The sequence below is a fragment of the Carlito syrichta genome, unplaced genomic scaffold (genome assembly GCF_000164805.1).
Source record: "Carlito syrichta isolate Samal-C Ts95f unplaced genomic scaffold, Tarsius_syrichta-2.0.1 Scaffold303265, whole genome shotgun sequence".
Classification (NCBI taxonomy): Eukaryota; Metazoa; Chordata; class Mammalia; order Primates; family Tarsiidae; genus Carlito; species Carlito syrichta.
Genome location: NW_007247361.1, coordinates 37223 through 51780, shown reverse-complemented (window position 1 = coordinate 51780; position 14558 = coordinate 37223). Strand labels below are relative to the sequence as shown.

General features: G+C 40.4%; 1 protein-coding gene across 2 annotated transcripts in view; it reads left to right on the top strand.

Moving 5' to 3' along the window:
- PDE11A (phosphodiesterase 11A) overlaps positions 1 to 8995 on the top strand; it is a 424947-nt gene extending 415952 nt beyond the window's left edge. Inside the window, exons 18-19 of one of the 2 annotated variants that reach the window (XM_008058245.1) lie at positions 7510 to 7673; positions 7751 to 8002. In XM_008058245.1, coding sequence (XP_008056436.1) covers positions 7510 to 7665 — 156 coding nt within the window. In that variant the 3' untranslated portion in view covers positions 7666 to 7673; positions 7751 to 8002. Of the gene's footprint in view, positions 1 to 7509 lie in introns of both variants that reach the window. The other variant, XM_008058244.1, reaches the window with a different exon arrangement.
- Positions 8996 to 14558: the final 5563 nt, after the last annotated feature.

Genomic DNA, 14558 nt, shown 5'->3' with positions numbered 1-14558 from the left:
TCCAACTCAAAAAAAAAAAAAAAAAAGAATTGATTAAACAAATTCTGCTGGGCTCGGTGGTTCAGCCTGTAATTCAGCGTTTTGGGAGGCCGAGGTGAGTGGATTGCCTGGGCCTGTGGGTTCGCGACCCACCTGGGCAACTTGACGAGACCTCATCTCCACAATAAATAAAAAATTAGCTGGGTGTGGTAGCGCGCGCCTGTAGTTCCAGCTACTTGGGAGGCTGAGGCAGAAGGATCGCTGGAACCCAGCAGGTGGAGGCTGCAGTGGCCGGGAGCGGCCACTGCACTCCAGTATGGGTGACAGAGTGGAGACCCCAACTCAAAACAAAAGAAAACAAAACAAATTTTGACTGCAATAGAATCCTAGGTAGCCTTGAAAAATAAGGAAACCTCATTTTTGTAGTGATACGGGATTTTTTTCCAAGATATACAAAGAATAAAAGGCAAAGTACATGTCAGTCTGTATAGTGAATTACCACTTATAAAAAGAGACAAATATATTTATGTGCTCAATATGCAGAAAATATTTCTTGCCAGATACTTAAGAAACTGATAACATCTGTTACCTTTAGGGGAGGAAACTGAGTCACTGGAGCAGGGGTGAAAGGGAGATTTTATACTATATGTTTTTGTACCCTTTTGTATGTGTGGAATGATGTGCATGTGTTACTTATTCAAAACATAAATAGCATACAGAGAAAACTTTATGTGCTGGTCACAAGAGAGCTCAACAATGGAGTGTGAATGAAATCAGGGAAGAAATGGGGTCCTTCAGCCATCTAGATGACTAGATGCCTAGGTTGTGTCCCCTGGTGGAGTAAGCATCCCAGGTCCTGTCTGTGATGGGCCAGGAAGGAGTTGGAGGGAGCTTGGGAGCCCCAGAGATATCAGAAAGGTTGCCCCAAGGAAGAAGCACTGCACCCCAAGTTGGGTTTTAGGTCAGCATGAGCTCTAACCTATGCTTGAAGCAGTACAAGTCATCAGTTCTGCACTGCAGAAGAAAATTCTGGTTGAAACAGAGTGCACCCAAGGAGTAGAACCATTAGGTAGAAGTTACAAGAAATACAGATGTCGACTCAACAGAAGGAACAACATTCTAAAATCAGAACACTCAAAGAGCAAATGGACCTCACTGGAAGGTAGTGCATCACTGCCTCTGAATGTTTCCATGGTCATGCGACAGCGATGCCACGAAGGCGCATTAGGCTTACCAGGGCTGTTGCAACCGCCTACATAACCTGTAGAGCTCCTTAGTGTGTGTGTGAAGCGTGATCAGATGGGTGCTAATTGAGGAGTAAGTCAACCCAGACAGTAGCATTTCACAAAACCCATCAGATATCACTCAGCAGACGCTTTAACCACTAGAAGCAATGCTCTTGCTGATGGTACACTGCTCAAAATCCCTGTAAACCTTGGAATTTAGGCTTGTGGAGAATCCCTTGCTTTATGAATATTTAATAGTCCCATATTCTCTCAGCCAACTGCATTCATGTAACAAATTTAATGTAAGAATAATCCTCAATATAGGAGTTTTGCTACGTTTTGCCTTGAACCAGCACCTGACTGGAGAGAAACAATATTCTAAGGTGGCAATTCTGTGTTTCAGGAGAATATAAGACAGAGAAAGAGAAAGTCTGAGAAAGGTGTACTCCTCCTCCCCCCCCAATTTATTTATTTCTTACAAAGGAAGCAAGAGGGAGAACAAAGAACTAAGATAAAGGAAAGAAAGCTGCTTAGGGCTTTGCCAAATAAACACGAATGGTTTAAGGAATAAATTGGTAGAATGACTCGAATCATGGGCAGGTGCTATGAATGTAATTTAGCAAATGCTCGGGAACCTGCCAAGGAGGAAAAAATGTGTTGCTTTTGAGATCATTTCCCAGCAGCTTCATAAAAGAAAACTGATTGCAGGAATTTAATAAGTAAAACAGAGCCAGAAATATTATAATCAAATGAGTTTTTAATTACATTTCAAGTCGAAAAAAATTCCAATTTGTGCTCCTGGGATTTTAAAAAAATAAGTTCTAGAGAAATGCTTTTGTAGCAGGAAAATAACATAAACACTAATTTCCATAGGAATTAGAGTAGTCAGTTTAATTAAAAGAACTGATCAGAGTAAAGAGGGGCTGGTGCCAAACTATACTAAATAAAACCATGGCAGTTGGTGCTACCTCGCACTATTGTCTACATAAAAACACCATGCATTGAGCAGAAAACAGGTGCCTGCATTTTTCTCATAGAAATAAAGGGGATTTTGATCACTGCTTGTGTTGCTTTGTTTTATTATATTAATTGGTAGATTTGATTTAAAATTAGAAGATTTTGTTTAGTGTGATGAACATCACTGTTAAGAGTCTAGGCCGGGTTCGGTGGTTCAGCCTGTAATCGCAGCGCTTTGGGAGGCCGAGGCGAGTGAATTGCCTGAGCCAGCAGGTTCAAGACCCACCTGGGCAACTTGGCGAGACCTTGTCTCTACAACAAATCAAAAAATTAGCTGGGTGTGGTAGCGCACGCCTGTAGTTCCGGCTACTTGGAAGGCTGAGGCGGAAGGATCGCCGGGAGCGTGCTACTGCACTCCAGTCTGGGTAACAGAGTGAGACTCCAATTAAAAAAAAAAAAAAAAGTCTATACTCTGTTTTAAGGACATTGGTGTGAAGACAGGCACCACGCCAGGGGGTGGCGCTCACTGTTCATGAGGTTACCTGATTACTTCTCAGCTTTCAGCACCAACCCCCTCACCCTCACTCCTAACTTACATTTATAACTGTTACTCATATTCCTGTAACTCCCTGGAATGGAACGTCCTTTGAGGGGATAAATCAGACGCACTAACAGGTGGCTTGCAGTTATACTGCCATCCTTAAAAGGAAAAGCTGTTCTCCCTGTTAGAGGACTTGCTATTGACTATTTCCTCACCACAGGTCATGCTTAGGAAGACTTTCAGGAGATGTGCTGAAATTCCAATGACTTAGTCATATGTTCACCTCTTGTTCCCTCTGTGTTGAATGGGACACACCTATAGGGTGTCTACATGGGACTAGGGGTAAAACAGTAACCACAAAACAAAAGAAGCTAACTGACCCAAAGCATAAGGTGGAAACATCACCTTTCCATAGACTAACAGCCTCACAGCTCCATGCTCCTTCTTTTATTCATTTCTTTATAGGGAAAAATTAAAACCACCCTACAGGGCTTAGTGTAACAAGAGAAAGAAACCTTAATTTATCAGAATTCCAGGGAACCTGGGAAAAACAAACTGGCTGGCAGGGCAGGTCTGTATAAAAGCAGTGAGATATAGGAAGGTGGAGAAAACTGGATTACCCATGGGAAGAGTAAAAGACTGTGGCCTTTGAGATAGGGAAGAGTAAATCAGTGGGTAAGCCACTTCCCCTATGACAATCTTTAATGTTCAGTAGAGTTGGTAAGCATCTAATATGTTGAGAGTGATTGGATTTTCTATGAAAAAGGGAAATGAAATGAAACCTTGCATTGAGAATAAAGTGGAGAATGGAGTCAAGAAGGCAAATGGACTCAAGAAGGAAGTCAATTAGTACAAGGAAGTAAGGCTCAGAAATCTTGGAGAGAGTCTGAAAGGTTCCCCAGAGCATAAAATAGATTTGAGGTCACATTTTACCTAAATCTCAAAGGACAGGGAGGCCCCAAAGGTGACAAAGATGTTTTTCAAAGAACAATGTCAAGCCGGGCTCGGTGGCTCAGCCTGTAATCCGAGGCTTTGGGATACTGAGGTGAGTGGATTGGCTGAGCCCGCAAGTTCGAGACCCGCCTGGGCAATTTGGCGAGACCTCATCTCTACAATAAATAAAAAAAATAGCCAAGTGTGGTAGTGCACGCCTGTAGTTCCAGCTACTTGGAAGACTGAGGCGAAAGGATTGCCAGAGCCCAGCAGGTTGAGGCTGCAGTGGCCGGAAGCAGCCACTGCACTCCAGTCTAGGCGACAGAGTGAGATTCCAACTCAAAAAAAAAAAGAAAAAAAAGAACAATATCAGAATTCACGAGAGTTCCATTGTTCCATTTATAGCCAAGATGATCGGTGATAGAACTGATGGACATAGGAAGAAATAAAAGATGGGTATGAATAAGTAGGAAAAAAGGAAGAAAATTCCTGGTGTTAGGCCTTACTCCAATTTGATGACAACAGCAATCACATTCAAAGTGTCCTCAGAGGTTCATGTCTTCAGTCTCTTCCTCATCATCACAGTCTCTAAAAAACTAATGAATAACAAAATTATTCGTTGGTTTGAACTGAGTGTTGACAAAGGTTGAAGTCACACAATTTCAAGATATGTGCCTTACTGTTATTGTTTTCCCTTCTTAACTTTTTAAGAACTACCTTCTTATGCTACATCCTCAACAGCTTTCTCTATATACTCATATGGCAGACTGGTCTCCTATCCTTGATTTTTTACTTGAGAAAAACTGGTTTTCTCCATAGCTTCCAAAACAAATGGCAAGATTACAAAAGAAACCCTTAACTGCCTATATGGATTCTTATTTTTCTTCTACTGTGGCAGGACGAATGACCATAAAATATGAAGGACATATTTTATCACCTGTAAAATGCAGAATCACTGTGAGGAATAACTGAGATGACGTATTCAGAGCAGCTGGCAATGTATTTAACACATAGTAAGTGCTCATAAGTCAAAACTTCTGAAGTAAAAGCTTATGAACACTTACCATGTGTGAATACCAAGGCTTTATACTTCGTTGAGGCCCTAGAGATGGTCCAAAGGGTAAAAGTGCTTAAAAATTCATAGGTTCTCATTGATTTTGCTTATTTGTAAACTGACACTATAAAAATACCACCTCATGAATGTATCTTAGATGTTCAGATAATTTAACCAGTTAGAAAACATAATAGAAAGCCGGGCTTGGTGGCTCAGCCTGCAATCCCACGCCTTTGGGAGGCTGAGGTGAGTGGATTGCCTGAGCCCACAGGTTCGAGACCTGCCTGGGCAACTTGGCGAGACCTCATCTCTACAATAAATCAAAAATAAGCCGGGCGTGGTAGCTTGCGCCTGTAGTTCCAGCTACTCGGAATGCTGAGGCGGATTGATTGCTGGAGCCCAGCAGATCAAGGCTGTGGTGACCAGGAGCGGCCACTGCACTCTAGTCTGGGCGAGAGTAAGACTACAACTCAAAAAAAAAAAAAAGAAAAGAAAACATAATAGAAAGATCCCATTCAAGGCCAAAACCAAAGTTAGTAGTGGTTATCTCTTAAGTTAGGAAATTACAAGTTATCTCTATTTTCTACTTTTTTATCCTATAATGTCTATATTTTCTAAAATTAGCACATTGCTTAAAAATATATAAAATAACCACAAAGAGAAGAAAAAGTATTATTTTCAAAACAACCCCAAATACCCTTAAAAAGACAAAGATGGTTCACCTATAATCCCAGCACTTTGGGAGGTGAGGCGAGAGGATTACCTGAGCCCGCGGGTTCAAGACCAGCCTGGGTAACATGGTGAGACTTCGTCTCTATAATAAATCAAAAAATTAACCAGGTGTGGTAGCGTACACCTGTAGTTCCAGCTACTTGGAAGGCTGAGGTGGAAGGATCGCGTAAGCCCAGCAGGTTGAGGCTACGGTGGCCGTGAGCATGCCACTGCACTCCATCCAGCCTGGGCGACAGAGTGAGACTCCAACTCAAAAAATAAAAATAAAAAGACAAAGGCCATGTTTTTGAAAGATTAAATGTCATCAAAATCTTATTTTTTTAAAGTTGTCCAGAAAGTTAAAAGGCTTCTATACCTTTGTTGTATATTTTACATGGGTGGATTTACTTATATCTGCCAGTCACACTTACTGGCATATAGCTACTTAGTAAATGTTTTTACTAATATTTTATTGGTTGAATATGTTGAATCCTATTATAATGAAAAGCTAAAAAAATTAAAATAAAGAAAATATGGGTATTCACATATTTAAAATAAAGAAAAGGAACTCTAAAAATCTTTAAATTCACTATTTACTTCAAAAAATACCAGTGAAGTAAAGAATAATGGAATTTCCCTGTAGGACAGAGTAAATAAAAACTCTGTGCCCCTCTGGCCTGGAAATGATTTAATTATTGCTGTTTAACCTGAGCTTCCTGAATTTGTTCTAGCCCTAATCCTCGGACCCACCCACATGTCACCCACTATCCCTGAGTAGCCTTCTACTGTGAGAGCTGCAGAATTACTCATTCGCTTGACGTTTAAAAGAGTCATCTTACTTTTAGGGCCTCCTTTCACTACTAGGCACAATCTAGGTTTGGTGAGAACAGAAGCTTATACCATATGAAATTAAGGAATGCTTAAAAACAAACAAAAGAACAAACAAACAAAAAACACACACAGGGCATGGTGGCTCAAACCTGTAAACCCAGCACTTTGGGAGGCCACTTGAGGCCAGGAATTTGAGACCAGCCTAAACAACATAGTAAGACCCTATCTTTACAGAAATAACTTTTAAAAACACAATCAAAACTAAGCACAAAAGAAAATATTTAACAGGTTCTGATACAAGTGAGGACACTGAAACCTGAGCTTCATTATCCTGGTGGTCAGTCTGCCTCTGGTCACACCCTACATTTCCACTTCCCTCACCTCTCCTACATCCCTGTCATTCTTCCACATCCTTTACTTTTCTGCCATGTCTGTTTTCATACATGTTTCCATGTTGATCTGTATATTTAACGCAACTCTTAGCTTTAAAAATGAGCACCTTCTCTTGTTTTGGGATTTTATTTTGGCCTTTCTTTCTTTTTTTTTTTTTTTTTTGAGTTGGAGTCTCACTCTGTCGCCCAGACTGGAGTGCAGTGGCCGCTCCTGGCCACTGCAGCCTCAACCTGCTGAGCTCCGACGATCCTTCCACCTCAGCCTTCCAAGTAGCCAGAATTATAGGCATGCGCTACCTTGCCCGACTGATTTTTTGATTTATTGTAGAGATGAGGTCTTGCCTGCCCAGGCAGGTCTAGAAACCGCGGGCTCAGGCAATCCACTCACCTCAGCCTCCTAAAGGCGCGGGATTACAGGCTGAGCCACCAAGCCCGACTTGGCCTTTCTTATTAAGGTAAATCACCTAGTCATCTATGGTGAAACAACAGTAGAATTATTTTTGTAAAAATTTAAGTTCACAGTCTATTGAAATATGGAATTTCCCTCTTTGGCCAGCAAAGATACACATATAGACATGTATGAGCTGGATATCTTGTTTCCTGTTTGCTTGATGTGGTTGTCAAACAGGACCAGAGTCTACATGCATGGTGTCCCCTGGAGTTGTACATGTCACACTATTATTTTTTCATTCTCAGTGTAGGCTCTACTAATACAACAGAATGGTGTTAAACACATATTTACTTGTAAATTGTTCTTGTATATCAAAATAATCATCACTTTCATTTCTTACAGCCAATTTCCATTCTGCTCAGAAATGAAAGGTGAAAAATCATGTTGGTGACTTTGGTTTCTGTCACTTCAATCTGCTTTTTTCTGTGTTTTAGGCATTGGTGAAGGTCAATGTGAAACTGAAGCCAATGCTAGACTCAATAGCTGCGAACAGAAGTAAGTGGGAAGAAATGCACCAAGAGAAACAGCTGGGCTCAGCTGCCTCGTCCTCCCCTGCTAGCCTCCTGGTACGGGAGGAAAACACAAACTAAACCTCCAGGTCAGCTGTTGCTGCAAAATGACTGTGGCCTGAAGGGCCAGCTTTGGTCCAGCAACATCATCCTTTTGTGTTTTGAGCTCAGAAAGACCTAGAATCTTGAGAGCGCCTTGGGACGCATGCCTTGGCTTTCACCTTGAAGTAAGGTCTGCAGTGGAAAGAGTGACAGGAAAGACAAAGGAGGTGAGGCAGGGAGCACAGTACAGGACCCTCACCTTCCCTGAGGAGCACACATGGACTGAGGACTGTTTTGGAGCCAAGGACCTGAGGACAGTTGCTCAGCTCATTCTGAGCTGAGGGAACACAGAACAGTGAAAGCGTCATTAGCACTGCTTAATTTTGTATACAACTCTTCTGTTTGTTACAAGCCAAAAGCTGCCTGCCTTTGCTTCCTCTCTCTGAACGCTCCTTTGTGCCAGACTGTTCCCCAAAAAATCCTGATTTGTATTCCATAGAGGTGTTTTATTTTTAATTACAAAGCTTTGTAATGATGTATCAGAGCCTTTAGAATTGCCTACCTGAAAGATTATCTATATTATCCTTATAAACACCAACCAATCCCAGCTCTCCCCCCAAAAAGGTCCATTGTAGGAATACAACAAATGTGTTTGTCTGATTTGTTATTCTACATTGGGACCATGGTACCCTTTTTCAGAGTTTTTAAATTCAATCTTCATGATAGACCAAGTCTTCTCCAAGAATGAATGGATTAATAGACTTAAAGTAAGGATGAAAGAAAATCTATAGCTGGATTTACCTCAAGTGACATCTAGGAATATCTAGGAACTAGTTCCATCATTGAGAAATATTTCACAGGACACAGCAGAGCCATAGAGACTGAACATTGACTACCTTGAGTTCTCCTATTGATGAGTTTTGGTATAAAACTTAAGGTTACTACCAGTAACCAACTTAAAGCCAAATACAGGGGTCTCTAATTTTTTATTTTTCTTTATGTGTAAAAAATGATACTTGAAAGCATAAGAAATAGCTATTTAGTCTTGGCAGAGAACGCATATTCTATAGAAAGCCAGGTTTATAATGGGAAAGAATAAATTGTATTAAATAGATGCAATAACTAGAAAGCTGCTTTGTTTCCTGTTTTACCTGAGAGATTGAGGGCATGGTATGTCTATGCAAAGGACACTGGTCTAGAAGGTAGACTTCTATCCCTAGCTTTGGCACTGTTGACTGGATGCATTTAGACAAGTCACTTAACTTCAAGCTTGATTCCTCATTTGTCAAATGAGATAACACTAGAAATAATTTTCAAACACGTTTTAGCCTTATAACTCTTTGTTCAAATAAATCTTTTAAAGAATCCCTGAGATATAAAACTTCAAAAAACTGAATTCCTCCCAGCCGGGCTCAGTGGCTCAGCCTGTAATCCCGCGCCTTCGGGAGGCTGAGGTGAGTGGATTGCCTGAGCCTGCGCGTTCGAGACCCGCCTGGGCAGCGAGACCTCATCTCTACAATAAATCAAAAAATTAGCTGGGCGTGGTAGCACACGCCTGTAATTCTGGCTACTTGGAAGGCTGAGGCAGAAGGATCGCCAGAGCCCAGCAGGTCGAGGTTGCGGTGGCCGAGAGCGGCCACTGCACTCCAGTCTGGGCGACAGAGTGAGACTCCAACTCAAAAAAAAAAACAAAACAAAACTGAATTCCTCTGTTGAAGCAGGGTTTGAAGACCCAGAGCCCCAATAATTCTTCATTTCTTTGATTACGTACATGGTGGTCCACAAAGGGACTCTGGGTAATTTGAAATCCCTGGACTATATGATACCTGAGGTCCATTTCAGCTCCCAAAAGTCTAAAATTTACAAACCAGTTTGTTCTATTGTCACTAATCAGTACCAGTTATTAACTTTTCTACTCAGAATTCCACAAGGGACCTTGTTTTCCTGGCACACAGTAGACATTCAGGAAATGTTTGAAGAAGGAATGGGTAAAATTATGGTAGCAAAATGGAAGTAAGGGGAGAGCAGGTCATTGTAGAGAAGAATATTCTTTATGGCAAGAAATGAAGTAAAAGAAAATTATAAACCAGGCCAAGAGGAAAAAAAGGAAGAAGAAGAAGGAAAGTAAGACCAATAAATGAAAGATAGGGACTGAGGCAAGTGGTTAAGAGAACTGCCAAAGGAAAGGTGAAAGTCACTCCAAACCAAGAAAAATGGCACTTCCAACCAAAAAAATGAAGGTGTGGAATCCTGTCATCAATTGCTTAGAAAAGAGAGACACCTGGGTGGGGAGGAGTTTGACAAAGGAGAGAAGGAAGGAGTGGGAGCCCTACAAAATAATGTTCCTAGCTACACTTTACAGCTGTCTCTGCAGGGAAGACTGGAAAAACTAGAGGAGAAAATGAGAGCAGGAAAAACTGCCTCTGCAGAGCAGGTAAGAGGAGGTTTTTCAGATTTATGGATTTTATTAAGCCAGTTTTCTGAATCACTCTGCTATAAAGGAAAATAGCTTCTGCGGGGCTGTCTCCCCTCCTTCAGGTGAGGAACAAAGAAAGGGTGGGTGGAATCAGGGACAGAGCCTGGTCTGCGAGACCATCATGTGTCTGCAGCTCAGAAGCACTGCAGGTGTTTCAGGGTATTGTACCACATCACGTTTACATCACAAATAGGAATTGAAAATCAGTCCATGTGAGGCAGAGACGAGCTCACATCTGTTAGCACTCCCAACAATAAATAAATGAATAACCCAGACAAATGGATGTCAGTCCATTTAGAGCAACATTTTGAAGCATGTGCTTTATGATAAAACTGGACCCAGGTCTGAAAGAGACTGCAGGCAGCCACAAGCACCGTAGCTACCCTGAACATTGATGCTGCATATTGCTAAGGGGAACATAATTTATAGCACAAGCCCTACAGCTTCCACTAAGGTTGAGTTTTCCTCTCATTTTCTTGCCTTTTTATTGGCTTCACTGCACGGTTGCCAATAGCAACATCCACTGGTAGCAAGGGGAGTTCAACACCATTGCAATCTGCCATACAGTGGAGCCCTGACAATGTCAACCATCAATCAAGCAGCTGTTTGTAATTGCCTCCATCTATTTCTCCTGTCTCAAGGTATCTTTCCTCTTGTGGGTCAAGATTCAGAACTGCTGACTAATGCCATGGGTCTGTTCCTCCATGACCACAAAGCAGTGGAAAGGAGGTGGCAGCCCTCCTGGTACCAACAACCCCAGGATTTAGAGGTTGGACTTTTGTGGGTCTGAGGTATTTTTAATGCCTTTCGAAACAATTAATAATTTTCCAAGAACGTGAGGTTTGTGTAGTTATCCCCATATTCTTCATTTCCAAAATAAAGAGAAATTTTCCCAGTCCTTATTATTAATGCTTATTTTCTGCTGGAGAAAGACTTTTATAATGTGAGCCTTCTTGGAAAACTCAAACTGACCTGATAATGTTTGCTTCCTCAGGTCTCTTGATGTTGATGGTTAAAATGACTTCATTCTACTTTTTCTATGAGATGTATTTTCTTCAGACCAATACTTTTTGTTATTAGTCAGTGTGTAGATAATACATGCACAATCTGCAATGTAGCCAGCAATCTTGGCAGGTAGGGTCAGCTTCACACACTGCAAACAGCACCATCCAGTGCACAGTGGACTGGGTCATCATCCTAGCTTGGCCACTGGCTGAAACTGTAATCTTTGGACTCTCCAGTTCTCATATTCTTCATCTATTAAATAAAAGTACTGACTTTTATTCAGTCCCACACCAAAGGACCAAGATATGTTTGCTTTCTAAAAATTTTCTTTTTTCTTTTTCTCAAATAAGTAAATCTAAAGAAGTCATCTTAATAAAGACACAATAAAAAGTTAAATACATGGGATAGATATACAGTTGTGCCTGAGTCTGTCTCTAGTGATGGTGAAGAATATAGTCATCAATACAATTTTTTAAAAATATATCCTTTTGGCCAGGCTCGGTGGCTCAGCCTGTAATCCCGTGCTTTGGGAGGCCGAGGTGAGTGAATTGCCTGAGCCCAAGGATTCGTGACCCGCCTGGGCAACTTGGCGAGACCTCATCTCTACAATAAATCAAAAAATTAGCCGGGCGTGGTAGCGCGTGCCTGTAGTCCCAGCTACTTGGAAGGCTGAGGCAGGATCGCCGTAGCCCAGCAGGTCGAGGCTGCAGTGGCCCGGAGCGTGCCACTGTACTCCAGTCTGGGTGACAGAGTGAGACTCCAACTCAGAAAAAAAGAAAAAATATATATATACATCCTTTTATTTCATAAAGAACTATTTTAGATTAACTCTTGTCATAGATGTCCCATAAATGGTAGTCAATAATTTAGAAGTGAATTTATTAAGTGAGTCAAGAAAGGTTAAAATTGCATGTGTGCTTTCTGTTTTTAAATCTGAAATGTCCACATATTTCCAGTTATTTTATATTTGCAAATACATTGGGTTAGAAATCATCTTTAAAACTTTGTGTTAGTGTAATAGCAATATTATCTAATATTAATGCTACCAGGATTCAGTTGCTTTTTCTGTATATCAAAATTTATCATACTTTATCCATTTACCTTAGGTCATTAAACATAATCTGCTCAATTTATTTTGTGGTACGATTACTTTAAAATCCATTTTTCCAGCTGACTCTTACAAATTGCATAAAGACAAAAAACAGTTTCATCCCCAATAATATTGTAAAACAATTTTCTTCAAGTGGGACAGAAATCTAAACATTTTAGGAAAAGACTTAAATATAAAGATAAATGTTTTGGCTGGAGAAAAAAAAAACACCAAAATGCAAAAGGGATTCATTAAAACAATAGAACAAAACCTAATTTGGGACCCTAAAAATTTTGGCAATGACATATAGTGAAGTCTTACTATCTGCTTCAGAATAACAATCTCAGAAATTGTTACTCTGCCACGTGCTATAAAGAACTCCCAAAACTCAAATGTATCATGAAATGTAAAGGTTAAGTCTGACTACAAGAACGCCAAAATTTCATCAGCTTCCTTAGTGAACAATAATAGAATAAAATACATAGATGGCAGAAATAAAACAAGGTGTATCTGGAGAATTTCTTGATGAGCATTTAGATTTAGCAATGCCCAATATAGTGTTTACATTGTTTGTATCATGACCTTTCTTCAGCTAGTAATTTGGGGTTGTACATCTTTTTAAATTTAATTTTGAATGTTCTTGCATGTTTGGTACATCTCTCAGCAGTACTAAAGATATGTTATATGTGTGGCATATCTACACTTATGTCATTGAATGTATACAGTGATACAGAAATGTGCTTATTAAGTAAAATAAGTATTTGCTGTTATTTGTGGTCATAATTTATTGCTGTGTTCATTTTCTACGTGTATATATGTGTGTGCCAGAATCTCAATTTTTCTTTTGCTTTAGAGTTAGATTAAGCTATATTTAGGTGAATTTTTAAAAAATAGCATAGTGTGGAAATGGGAGGTTAGGTTTTGTTGAGTCTCATTTCTTTGGGGGAAAATTGTTTTTGCCGTTTTATTTTGATATATAGTAATCTAAAAAGGATCCCCTACTGACTTGCTTCCTAATTATTATTGTTTTACATGAGAGAAGGGAAATATGTTTTCAATTGAGTTGTTTGAAGTCATTCCCTTTGTGTAGATTTCCCAGACTGATGTTTCATTGTAAGAATACTACGTTATAGACTGCTTGGCCATTTCACAAGCAACAAATCCATGGTTTTGAAAGTCAGCTTTAAGAGACCTAAATATCTTTGTTTTTAATAAAATGTTGAAAGTTTAACTAAAGCTCTTTATTTCTTTTGAGAAGAGTGATTTAAGAGCTGAAAGAAGGAAGCATGCATCCGAATACCTGCAGTTTAAACTGCTAATTTAGCCCGTTAACCTTGTCTTGATCTGTGATGTTTGCCTGTGTGACAGGGATACTGGGACAGCCCTGTCCATGGAGTATTGTAAAGATGACAAAAGGTTCTTGGAATTATTTAAGTTTTTCTGGAGGTAGGAGAGTCTGCGGCCAAATGCTGGGTTTCTGTGTCCGTTACAGATTGCTCAAATTTGCATGGGCAATTACACAGGAGGATCGCCTCAATGCAGGGTCTCCAGTCACAGTGACGCCATACAATTACACAACGGCTTCGGTGCTTAAACTTTAAAATTCTTACACCATTGTGCCTGTTCTATTAGAACAAACTGCAGCAAATGATCCAAAGCCAATTCAAATGACCGGAGAGGAGGTACCCAGGGAGATAAAGGGAAGAGGCGCAGTGTGGCCCACTACTGGCCAGCATAAGCAATCACCAGTGCTCCTTTGTGCTTTGCAGTCTGCTGTTGTAAAGTGGGGCCAACAGTAAGGCTCACCTAATTCACAGAAAGGCTGTGAGGATTAATGAGGGAGGTTAGGCAAAGCGGGCCTAATAACTGAGAGTACTGCAGTACTGCATAAACACAGGGGCTTAGAGCAGCTCTTTGTTTGAATGGTTGGTTGATTTTTTTTTTTAATGCCACTGTATTCACAGTTTTGCCTTCTCATTTTTAGCATAGTCTTTCCAAAAGTCTTAAAAGATTGAATAAATGCTTTGAAAAGTCAGTCCACTACATTGCCAATTTGGCACTAATTTATTCTTTTCTTCCCTGTTCATAGTGGGAAATGGGGCTGGGGGGGTGGGGATGCAAAGCAACCGAGCCCCTCAAAATGTCCATCCTGAAGAAAATGGTCTGGAATCAAAGGGAAAAAGAAATAACAATTGGAAAATGGTTTTGTAGATGGTCCTCCTTTAGCAAGGAAGATATTTGACTACAGCTGTGGTTGAAGTACTCATAGATTAACAATGTTTACAACAGAAAGTGGCCACATTTACAGGATTAAGACATACCTTCCAATTAGTGTTAAAGGAGAATACCAAATAGAGTCTA